The sequence below is a fragment of the Lampris incognitus genome, chromosome 2 (assembly GCF_029633865.1).
Source record: "Lampris incognitus isolate fLamInc1 chromosome 2, fLamInc1.hap2, whole genome shotgun sequence".
NCBI lineage: Eukaryota > Metazoa > Chordata > Actinopteri > Lampriformes > Lampridae > Lampris > Lampris incognitus.
The window spans coordinates 47,669,726-47,682,078 of NC_079212.1; the positions used below are offsets into that span (position 1 = coordinate 47,669,726).

Consider the following 12,353-nt stretch of genomic DNA (forward strand, 5'->3'; position numbering starts at 1 on the left):
GTGCGCATGAGGTTATTTCCTTTAGGTGACGTAAAACAAATCAGACTAGCAGAAAAATTCTGAAAAAATGTGACAATTAGAATAACTTTTGCATGTCATTACCTCTTTGTGTGTTGTGCTCTCATCTAGCTGAGCAGTCCTACGGCCCAACCCTGCCTACATATGGACTATTTGCTCCTGCTCTTGCAATTTTTCCCCCCACACTGCTTTGGCAGCAAATAGAAAAGTCACTTCAAGCGGTGTAAGTCTCCTGGCAGGAACAAGCTTTGCTGCAGGAAAGCACCTCTTTCCTCTGCCCATGGTAAAAATACCTGGAAAGGGCCTACGGAAAATAAGAGTGTTAAAACATGAAATATCACTGCTATTACATGTTTTTATTCTTCTAATTACATTAGAAGGCGACAGTGTCACGACAGGCATATTTGAACACTGTCTTGCATGACATACATGAAGACAGGAAAACTTGGCACTGTACTGCATACTATCACCAGGCTCCAATACAGTGCAACAGGCAATCATTTAGGCCTTACTAGTCATCACAAATGCAGCACAGAAAAAAAATAAGGATATTACAAATCGGTAGCACAAAGATGACGTTTTAAATGGCTAAACATTACTAAAGCAAGCATAATATGAAGAGTTTGCTTACAATGACATTATTGGCCTTATATTTGTGCATTTGTTTTTTTTCTTCCATCATTGTTTTGGGTGAAGTGAAAGAGCTAGTTACTTAGCTACCTCGCTGTTTTTTTTTTTTTTTACATTTTTTCACACCCACCCTCCCACTGCATGCGTTCGCCAACTGCATCTCTCCGGCCGGCAGCCTGGAAGGAGACGCCTCGCCACTTCCGTGACAAGGCGACTCCAGGCCGAGCCACTGCTTTTTCCCACGCACACACCCAGAGACGCATTCGCGTGACGAACACAAGCCGACTCCAGCCCCCTCACGAGGACAGCGCTGCCAATTATTGCTGCTTCATCGAGTCCGGCCGTAGTCGGATGTGACGAAACCGGGGCGCGAACCCCGGTCCCCAGTGGGCAACTGCGTCGACACAAAGCCGATGCTTAGACCGCTACACCAGTGTTTCTCAACCGGGGGTCAGCGGACCCCTAGTGGTCCGTGGTGTAATTGCAAGGGGTCCGTGAAAATAAAATATCTTTAAAAAAAAGATCCTATGACATTTATAGAAATAGGATTATTTTACTCAAATGTGACTGAGACCTTTATCTACCTAAACTATAAAGGGTAACAGGACTTTTTTCTCTAATTACATCTGTTTCACAAGTGTAATTTATTGTATTTTAATAAGAGATCTCGCTCCCGTTTGCATTGTTAAAAGTTACTGCATAAAAATTCTGTTGTTACATATATCTGAAAGTTACTGAATACATATTCTGTTTTGTTACATATATCTGAAAGTTACTGAATACATATTCTGTTTTGTTACATATATCTGAAAGTTACTGCATAAGAATTCTGTTCTGTTAACTATATCTAAGTTACAACTGAAAGCTCTTATTTTTGCCCCAAAGAGTGAATAAATGCTATAATGCAATTTAAAATGCAGTTTCTACTGTTTCTATCAAATTGCAACCCCCCTCCCCCAAGATCAGGTGGAGGGGTCCTCAGGGTAGATCAAAAATACGCAGGGGGTCCAGGACCCCAAAAAGGTTGAGAACCACTGCGCTACACCACCGCGGACCCGAGCTACCTCGCTGCTAAACGTCCTGTCAGTCAGATCATGACCCCCCGCCTCAGAGCTGTACCGTCAGCGACGATAAACTGTGCTTGCACAACTTTAGCCATGCTGACACAATCTTAAAGGAATGCCACCTCATTAAAAGTTCTGCGTAGATATTGCCCAATAAATTCTGTTGGTGCGCAAACTGTGAGGTGTTACCCATTACTGACGCTCACAAAAGCAAACGACACAAAACAAAGGAGTTAACACACTCACCGAAGTGCCATCGTTAGGGTGCGCTGCCGTCGCTGACCATCTTCCTGTCATTTCAAGCGTCAGCGTCACGTGACCAAGCGTGACTTTATTGGCTGGATGTTAGCTCGCTTTGCGACAGAATCGATCGCTTATCCTTGGTGTCCCGGATGTTTAACCTGGAAATTTTTTTTTAACTCAGATTTTGGGGCCTGAATTCGGCCTGTCGAATTTTGAGCAACCTCGGTATAAATTATTTGAATTTTTTTTTCAAAACTTGATTTTTGATTTTGAGTTTGTGTACATTGAAAAATAACAGTGAAAATTAGTTATTGAAGATTTTTAGGAGTTGAATTCTGAGCCAAAGCATTCAGCTACATAATTTCACTGCAAAAAAAAAAACGTCAGTGCTAGAAATTCAGAGGCTTTTAAATTTCAAATTCTGGTGGGACAGAATTGTTTCTATGACTATGCTATTAAATGATCAGGGTGCACAACTGCACATGCAGATTTTGGTCTAGTTCTAAAATATAATTTATGAGCAGGATAATGGATGGATAGATGGATGGATGGAATTGACGTTGTACCAATCGATCGGACAGCAACCACTTAAGACGGCTTAATTCTCATTGAGGCACTGCAGTCACTGCCCTGTTTTGTGAAAGACTCATCGGAAATCAGTGCAACAAAAACGTGCATATGGTCCAACTCCAACTACTACCACTACTACTACCACTACTACTACTACTACTACTACTACTACCACCACCACTACTACTACTACTGCTACTTTCGGCTGCTCCCGTTAGGGGGTCGCAACAGCGGATCATCCGTTTCCATCTCTTCCTGTCCTCTGCATCTTCCTCTGTCACACCAGCCACCTGCAGGTCCTCCCTCACCACATCCATAAACCTCCTCTTTGGCCTTCCTCTTCTCCTCTTCCCTGGCAGCTCCATATTCAGCATCCTTCTCCCAATATACCCAGCATCTCTCCTCCACACATGTCCAAACCATCTCAATCTTGCCTCTCTTGCTTTGTCTCCAAACCGTCCAACCTGAGCTGTCCCTCTGATATACTCGTTCCTAATCCTGTCCTTCTTCATCACTCCCAATGAAAATCTTATCATCTTCATCTCTGCCACCTCCAGCTCCTCCTCCTGTCTTTTCATCAGTGCCACTGTCTCCAAACCATATAACATAGCTGCTCTCACAACCATCTTGTAAACCTTCCCTTTAACTCTTGCTGGTACCCTTCTGTCACAAATCACTCCTGCCACCCTTCTCCACCCACTCCACCCTGCCTGCACTCTCTTCTTCACCTCTCTTCTGCACTCCCCGTTACTTTGGACAGCTGATCCCAAGTATTTTAACTCATCCACCTTCTTCACCTCTACTCCTTGCATCCTCACCATTTCGCTTTCCTCCCTCTCGTTCCTGCATATGTATTCCGTCTTGCTCCTACTGACTTTCATTCCTCTTCTCTCCAGTGCATACTTCCACCTCTCCAGGCTCTCCACAACCTGCACCCTACTGTCGCTACAGATCACAATGTCATCCGCGAACATGATCGTCCACGGAGACTCCTGCCTGATCTTGACCGTCAACCTGTCCATCGCCATTGCAAACAAGAAAGGGCTCAGAGCCGATCCTTGATGTAATCCCATCTCCATCTTGAACCCATCCGTCATTCCAACTGCACACCTCACCTCTGTCACACTTCCCTCATACATATCCTGCACCACTCCTACACACTTCTCTGCAACTCCCGACTTCCTCATGCAATACCACACCTCCTCTCTCGGCACCCTGTCATATGTTTTCTCTAAATCCACAAAGACACCATGTGACTCCTTCTGACCTTCTCTATACTTCTCCATCAACATTCTCAAAGCAAACATCACATCTGTGGAGCTCTTTCCTGTCATGAAACCATACTGCTGCTCACTGATCATCACCTCTCCTCTTAACCTAGCTTCTATTACTCTTTCCCATATCTTCGTGCTGTGGCTGATCAACTTTATACCTCTGTAGTTGCTACAGTTCTGCACATCGCCCTTGTTCTTGAAAATCAGTACCAGTATGATTCTTCTCCACTCCTCAGGCATCCTCTCACTTTCCAAGATTGTGCTAAACAATCTAGTTAAACACCCCACCACCATCTCTCCTCCCACAGGTATGTCACATGGCCCAACTCCAACTGCCAGTTCCTATTCAAGCACTCTTTGAATTGTGCTTTACATGTTAATTATTTACTGAGGCACACCATTAAATTAGCAAAATAACAGGACAAAAATCCTTCAAAAAAAACCGCCCGCGGATTGGACTCAGCCAATCGCTGATTGCCGATATATTCGTCCAATCGCGCAAGCCTAACACACATAGATACGAGCACACACAAAGAGGTACAGGATTTGGAACAAAAACTTACGTCATAAAAAACAGTTTAAGACCTCTTGTAGGAGCCTTTGTAGGCCAATCGACCACCAAATATACACTGGCGTGCACGGACACACACACACACACACACACACACACACACACACACACACACACACACACAGTTGTGCACACACACTCACACAACCGTGCGCGCACGCACACAAAAATATGCACACGTTGCCTTTACCTTCTCCATCAGTCTCTCCATCTTCTTGACAGAACTCCGCCTCTGGCCTCCTGATTGGCCCAGGCCAAGGTCAGCTGACTTGCCTGTCTGTCTCTCCTCCAGTCGCTCAGCTTCTTTCAGTTTCCCCTCGGCTGTCAGGCAGTCTGTGTGGTACAGGTTGTACGTCTTCAGAGCCTTTGTCGGGATACATCACGATTAACAAAACAAGGTCAGCTTCACTGTAAACAGCAACGCCCGCATTTTCTTCATCATCATCATCATCGTCATCATCGCCATCATGAGTCATAACCAATCATCACAGGTAGTGGCTAATTATCATTTTCTTAAAGTAATATTTTGTGCCAAGTATCTCATTCCAAATGATATAAAATTATCATTATGATTATTATGATTATTGTTATACATAAGCAAGTCTCACCGTTTGCAGCTCAGTGGTGACCTTCAGTAACTCATCCTGCATTTGAACTGCAACCTCCTTGCTCTGTATCAGATGGAATAAGCTTATGATTTGGAGTAAATTAATTTCACACATGCAGCCCTACCCTTGTCAATTTTCCGGCACTTATCCTTGTCAGGGTCATGTGTGAACGTGAGCTGGAATTGATATTCAGAAAAAAAAAACCTCTGCTGGCAGTATGCCATCTTAAGAGCTAGTAAAATGATGATAATTCGTGCACAAACGCCGTAAGATTGCCGGGTCAAGCACACAAAGGGTTCTGCCCGTCTTCCATAAGACGCTTTCACAGGAGCAAGCGAGACGATCACAAGATATATATCTGACTCGCTCACGGCAGGCGTTTATCTGAGGTGGCAGATTTGTTTGTAAACCTGCAATAGGAAGAAAATGTTTAAAAATGTCGCGAAATTGGACCGTACTAGGAATACGAGAGCTATACTTTGAGTCCACGCAGAGGATGACATCAATACACAGCTGAGTGGCACCCAGATAGCAAAATTGCTGTGGCCCGGACCTGTCCCGCACCCGACACTTCATCCGGCCCACATTGGTTGGGCGGTCCGCTCCTGTTTGCCAGATCTGAGCCAGAACCAAGCCATAGCAATGCCACATGTGCCACATATTTGCCAAAGGTGGCCCATATTTGTTTTGTGATATCTGGGCCATATTCACCATTTACCACACGGGCCACTTCAGGGTCACATCCAGATTACATGTTGCCCAGAGCACCTCACCTTTGCCAAAAAAAAGGCCCACATTTGATTTTGCATATTTGGGCCATATTTGCTATGATACAGGTGGGCCACTTCAGGCTCACATCCATTTTGTCAGGGCCAGAAGAAGGCCATCAGTGCCGCATCACTGCCTGAAGTGGCCCACATCCGGATGCTGTCTGGGCACTGTTAGAGGTGCTGTAATCAGGATAAAGTAAAATTCTACAGAAACGTTGTGCTTTGAGCCAGAAGGCACTGTCATGTTAATGTGTGAACAAGCGCTTGCCATAAATCTTACAGATAGAAGCGATATGTGCTGATGTGTGTCGATCACAAGCTAGCTAGTGTGTTAGCTTTAGCAGAGCTTAGCTTGTGATCAGCTTTATCAGAGAATACGTGTTCTGCTGATTTGTCAGTTTTTGGAGTAAAGCAAAGCTGGTGCAAATCCTTGATCTCCAAAAGGGGTTTGGTAAGGGTAACAGTTAAGTCAATGAAGATTTCATTCTGGCTAGCTTTAAAAAAAAGCTAGCATATCTCTTTTAAGTTGTGTCAGCTACAATGGAAAAACTGTATATGCTGAAACGTGTTATTAAAACAGATATGAAGTGAGCAACCTTTTTTCTCAGTGCACTGAAACCTTCTTAGAGAAATTAGTAAGGAACATTTTGCTAATTTTTTTTTTAGCTCTGAAAAGGCCCAAAAACCTCTCTGAAATTTTCCAGTCATTTGCAGAACCTGAGTTTTGAGCCACCCTGCAAAAGTCAGGCTGCACTGTGGGCACCAAGGTAGGGACAGGACAAACATATGATGGAGTACTTAAATGATGAGTACCCTCAAACCTTTCATTCTAAAACTGAAAATCTACATATTGTACGTGCTCGTCTCAAAGTGAATGCAACTTTTACTGTTTGTTTGCAATTTAACGTTGCTAACCTTTCGGAGTGTGCAAGAAATCATTGTGCAGCAACTCATTTGAGATTTGCACTTAGTCACAAAATGAATAAGGTGGGGAAAAAAAGCAATGTCAGAGTCAACACGGGGCAGGGGCCAGCTAGACAAGCTGATTGGGGTGGACTTCAGTGATGAGTCAGTGGTGCTTGTCGGGACGTGTCTGTTTACGTTTCTTAATGTGTTTACAGCCACTCCCATTGTGTTCCTAGCCCACCCGTTTGTGCAAGCGGTGCGAGTCCTCTGTGCTGTGTGCCAGGCGCTGGGTGAGTGTGTTGCAGCAGGTGTCAGCGAGCGCTGCATGCTCTCGGCTCTCCAGCCGGGTCTGAGTAAGCAGGACTGACCAGACCTGACACACCGACTGGCCCCACTGCTCCTTCCTGGAGACAGACAGACAAGACACAAAAAAGGAAGATGATGGAAAGGGAATGAAAGAAGGGGGGATGACAGGCAGGGTGAGAGGAGAGAGACAACGCAACGTGTCTGTCCTTTTCATAACGTAGCAATCTCAAAGCTTCCCACTCACCTGTCTCCTCTCTGACCATCTCTGATGCTTCTCTCTGGTTGGTCCACCAGAGGAAGATCTGCCTTATCCTCTCTAGTGGGCCAATCACTGTTAGCTAAATAAATGTCTTTTATCATCTTGTTTTCATGTATTGTTTTAGTTGGACCAAGCAGAACTTCTGTCTGGGTGGTCCAGGAGTGAAGGAGTGCCTTATCCTCTTTGACTGAAGGAAAACACGTCAGTTCCTATCATGATTCATATGCAAAACGTATATTGTTTATATGAAAAGGTTTGAGATTGCTAGCTTGGGCGTCCTGGTGGCGTAGCGGTCTATTCCGTTGCCTACCAACACGGGCATCCCGGTTCGAATCCCCGTGTTACCTCCGGCTTGGTCGGACGTCCCTACAGGACACAATTGGCCGTGTCTGCGGGTGGGAAGCCGGATGTGGGTATGTGTCCTGGTCGCTGCACTAGCGCCTCCTCTGGCCGGTAAGGGCGCTTGTTCAGGGGGGAGGGATAACGTGATCCTCCCGCGCGCTACGTCCCCCTGGTGAAACTCCTCAGCAGCGGTGCCCAACCCTGCTCCTGGAGAGCTCCCATCCTGGCGTTTTTCACTCCAACCCACCGGATTCTACCAACTACCCACCGACCAAGACCTTGATTAATTGAATCAGATGTGTTAACTCAGGGTTGGAGTGAAACCCGGCAGGAGGGCAGCGCTCCAGGAGCAGGGCTGGGCACCACTTCTCCACACTGTCAGGTGAAAAGAAGCGGCTGGCGACTCCACATGTATCGGAGGAGACATGTGTTAGTCTGCAGCCCCCCCCCCCCCCGCCGGATCGGCAAAGGGGGTGGAGCAGCGACCGGGTCGGCTCGAAAGAGTGGGGTAATTGGCCGGATACAATTGGAGAGGGGAAAAAAAGGGGGGGATTGCCAGATTAATTAAGAACAATAATAAAGCAAAGTTTTTAACTGACATGCATTGGGTTGGGAAAACAGGAAAGGCCATGTGCTTGGATTCCATAGGGCACACTGGGAATGTCAGCAACCTCGTTCTTGGTTGCGGAACCAAGTCAGCTTTAACGTCCTGGGAAAAAATGTTTTCATCAATTTGTGTCTATCAAAGTGTAGCCAGGTGGTAAATCTGTTAAATATGTTAAATGATTTTCCACTTAAATTTAGTATAGTTTAACTGTTAATATATGTAATTGTTACACTGTCAAGCCATGTAAAATGTCATTTGATGTAGTTAAATTGTGAAGCAGATTGTGAGTGTATTTTTATAATTTTGGTACCAGGAGTGGGGTGTAGCTAAAACATTTTTTTTTAAATTGGCAACAGAGTGGCTTATTTTTACTTAAAAAAAAAATACGGCAGTGGTGAAGATTGCTGGTGACGTCCGTTGGTGTTGAGTCTGAAGCCATCCTGCTGTGGAGGTGGTGACCAGCGAGAGACGACGTGAGGGGCTCTACGAGGTTCTGGTGCTTCCTGTGTCACACGACTCAGCCGTACCAGCGCAGAGGACTCCAGCGCTAACTTCAGCTACAAAGACCAAGATTCAGCAAGGCTCCAAGTTAAAGACTGTCCTTGTAGTATCCTTGAACCAGGTTTTGAACTAAATATCCTCATTTATACTGGACTGAGTAAAGATTAATATATCATTATGTCTAGTGATTCTGGTGATGAAGGGAGTTCACGTAATGATAATGGCCACACCTCAGGTGGCATAACGGGTATAGGTGAAGGTGCTACAAAAGAAATGCAGACCACCATGCAAGAGCTCGCCAGACTGCGAGATGAGCTCACCAGGTTAAATGGTGAAGCAAGGGCTCAGAGAGCAAGTGATAACAGTGCACCCACACGTTCATACATCTACGTTCCAAGAGAACGCCAGATCCAAGCATTTAGTGGGGAGTGTGGTACAGACAGGAGATCTGTCGAAGAGTTTATTGAAGAGGTTGAAAGGGTTTTAAGATACAGAGAGCAAACAACAGAAGAACAATGTGACTATATACTATCTCTATTGCGTGGCCCTGCATTGGAAGAGGTGCGACTATGCATTAGGGGTCAGTCAGTGGGGCCCAGTGATTTATACTCTTACCTGAGCAATGCATTTGGGGAAAAGCGCAGTTCCACACAGCTTTTGCAGACCTTTTACAACCGTAACCAAACTGATGGAGAAGACCTCCGTGACTACTCCCATGCACTATCCCAGATTTTGAGCTCTGTAGTGAAACAGTCCACAGATGTAATACCTAATGAGAAAACTGTGCTCAGAGACCGGTTTATTGAGGGTTTAAGAGAAGCAGCACTCAGGCGTGAACTCAGGAAAATGGTTAGGGACAAACCAGAGAGCAGTCTTCTAGATGTGAGGAACGAGGCCCTCCTGTGGGAGATGGAGGACAGCAGGTCTCATCGTCCCAGGGTCATAAAGAGCAACCAAGTTACATCAGAGGTTCCGGAAACCCAGTGCTCTATTATTAAAACAAACAATGACCAAGGTGCTGCATTAAAGGATGTTCGGAGAGCAGTAGCCCATCGGGAAAAACAGCTAGCAGAGTTAGGCAAAACACTCGCTGATCTAGCCTTTGCTGTAGGTGAACTGAGTAAGCGCAGCACTCAACAGACATTCCTAGAGCCCAAGCCACGACCTCGACCCCAGCCAAAGTTCACACCAGATGGTCAGCCTATCTGTTTCAAGTGTAGAGGCATAGGTCACATTGCAAGAAAATGCTCACAGGCCAGAGGGGGCCAAGGGGACGCAACACCTAGTTCTTATGTAGTGCAGGAAAACTCGCACCCTCAGTTGTCATGAGCCACACAACTCGAGGGGAGGAAGCTGGCTCACCAAAAGAGACTCCAGACAGAAGCAGGATCTTAGAGCGTGCAGTCGGAGAATGTAAAACTGTTGAGGTGAAACTACGAGGTGTTACAGTGTCCTGCTTACTTGACACTGGTAGCCAGGTCAGTACAATTTCTGAGAGTTTTTTCAGGGAACACCTGTCAGTGAAAGGCGAAGACATTCACCCGGCATTTGAGTGGTTAAAGATCACTGCAGCTAATGGATTAGACATACCCTATATGGGCTATGTGGAGCTTGATGTAGAAGCCATGGGTCTGACTATCCCAGAGCGAGGTTTTCTGATAGTTAAAGATTCTGAACACTCTTCCTCTGTTCCAGGTCTGATAGGGATGAACATTGTCAAAAAATGCAGAGAGCTAGTACACACTGAGTTTGACACCACACTGCAGGAGAGGTTTGACTCAAACTGGAGAGAGGCTTTTAATCATCTTCATGCAGTACATGCAACAGACAGACTCTCTTTCGCTAGGGTAGCTGGTAAGGATGTAGTCCATATACCTGCTTCATCTGCTGCTACAGTTATGGCTAGGGGACTCAGGACCATGAGTGAGGATGGTTCTTTTTTGTTGCTGGAGTCTGTGGGTGTCCCCGTTCCTGGAGGTTTGGTTGTTGTGCCTACTTTGGTTTCATCGGGCAATCACATTTTTCCAGTCCGAGTCATGAACATGTCTGATGAAGATATCTGGCTAGGGCCACGGACTAGGCTAGGGGTTTTGACTCAGGTAGACTGTGTGAAAAGTGATTAGCTTTGTGAGGTACAGTTCCAGAGAATCTCAGCAGACACTGAACAAGTGAGTATCAGTGAACACCCCGAAACACCGACAGATGTGCAGGAAATTCTCGGCAAGCTCAATTTTTGTGGTAGCCCAGAACAGCAAGCACAGCTGACTTTGTTACTGGAGAAGTACTCTTTTGTGTTTGCAACAGAAGATGAAGATCTAGGCCACACTGACAGAGTACAACATGAGATCCATCTGACAGATGACATACCTGTAACACAGCCATACAGACGAATCCCACCCACACAGTACAGTGAAGTCAGGGAACATATTGGCAAGCTGCTTAAAAAAGGGGTCATTCAAGAAAGCTCTAGTGCTTATGCTTCGCCCATAGTACTAGTGAGAAAGGCAGATGGTAGTCTGAGGCTATGTGTCGATTACAGGAAACTCAACTCAAAGACAAGACGTGATGCATTCCCGCTCCCGATAATTGATGAGAGTTTTGATGCGCTGAGAGGGGCAAAGTTCTTTTCGACCATAGATCTGGCGAGCGGATACCACCAGGTAGCTATGCATGAGAGAGATCGGACTAAGACTGCATTTACTACACCGTTTGGTCTGTATGAGTACGTGAGAATGCCTTTTGGTGTTTGTAACGGTCCAGCTACATTTCAGAGACTTATGCAAGTTACTATGAATGATCTCATTTTTCAGATACTCCTGGTCTACCTAGATGACATCTTGGTTTTTTCAGAGACATTTGAGCAGCATTTGGAGAGACTTGAGACTGTGTTTAAGAGACTGGCAGAGACGGGCCTTAAGGTGAAGTTGCAGAAGTGTGCTTTTCTACAACAGTCAGTAAAGTTTTTGGGTCATCAGGTGTCAGCAGAAGGTATAGGAACTGACCCCTCCAAGGTCTCTGCTGTTAAGAACTGGAAGGTCCCAACCACTGCCAAAGAGCTGCAGTCGTTCTTGGGTTTCTGTAGTTACTACAGGAGATTCATTCGAGGCTTCTCACAGATTGCCGGGCCACTGCATGACCTAGTCAACAAATGTTCAGGTGTGAAAAAAACAGGGAAAGTAGGTCACCAGTTTTGTAATATGTGGACACCAGAGTGTGACTCTTCCTTTGAGCAGTTAAAGGAAAAACTTACCTCTGCTCCCATTTTGGGTTTTGCCGATTTCACACAACCATTTGTAGTTGAGACAGATGCTAGTCAGCATGGATTAGGCGCTGTATTGCGTCAGCAGCAAGGTGACACCAGACGTGTCCTAGTATATGCTAGCCGCAGACTACGCCAGGCTGAGAAGAATGACCGAAATTATAGTAGCATGAAGTTGGAGTTGCTTGCCTTAAAATGGGCAGTTGCTGAAAAATTCAGGGGTTACTTGCTTGGTTCAAAGTTTGTTGTCCTGACTGATAACAATCCCCTCTGCCACCTCAAGACAGCCAAGTTAGGTGCTATAGAGCAGAGGTGGGTAGCGCAACTGTCTGTTTTTGATTTCGAGGTTAAGTACCGTCCTGGTTGCAATAATGCCGCCGCAGATGGTCTCTCTAGGCAGGAGTTTGCAGGGGAGCCTGAAACAG

The 12,353-nt window shown here is 45.7% G+C and overlaps 1 protein-coding gene across 1 annotated transcript in view; it reads right to left on the reverse strand.

Annotated features, from left to right (window-relative positions):
* arhgap4b (Rho GTPase activating protein 4b) overlaps positions 1-12,353 on the reverse strand; it is an 88,646-nt gene that overhangs the window by 62,737 nt on the left and 13,556 nt on the right. The window contains exons 4-6 of the mRNA XM_056272951.1: positions 6,896-7,058; positions 4,979-5,041; positions 4,561-4,734 (exon numbers count right to left, since the gene is read on the reverse strand). Of these exons, the coding sequence (XP_056128926.1) occupies positions 4,561-4,734; positions 4,979-5,041; positions 6,896-7,058 (400 nt within the window). The remainder of the gene's footprint in view (positions 1-4,560; positions 4,735-4,978; positions 5,042-6,895; positions 7,059-12,353) is intronic.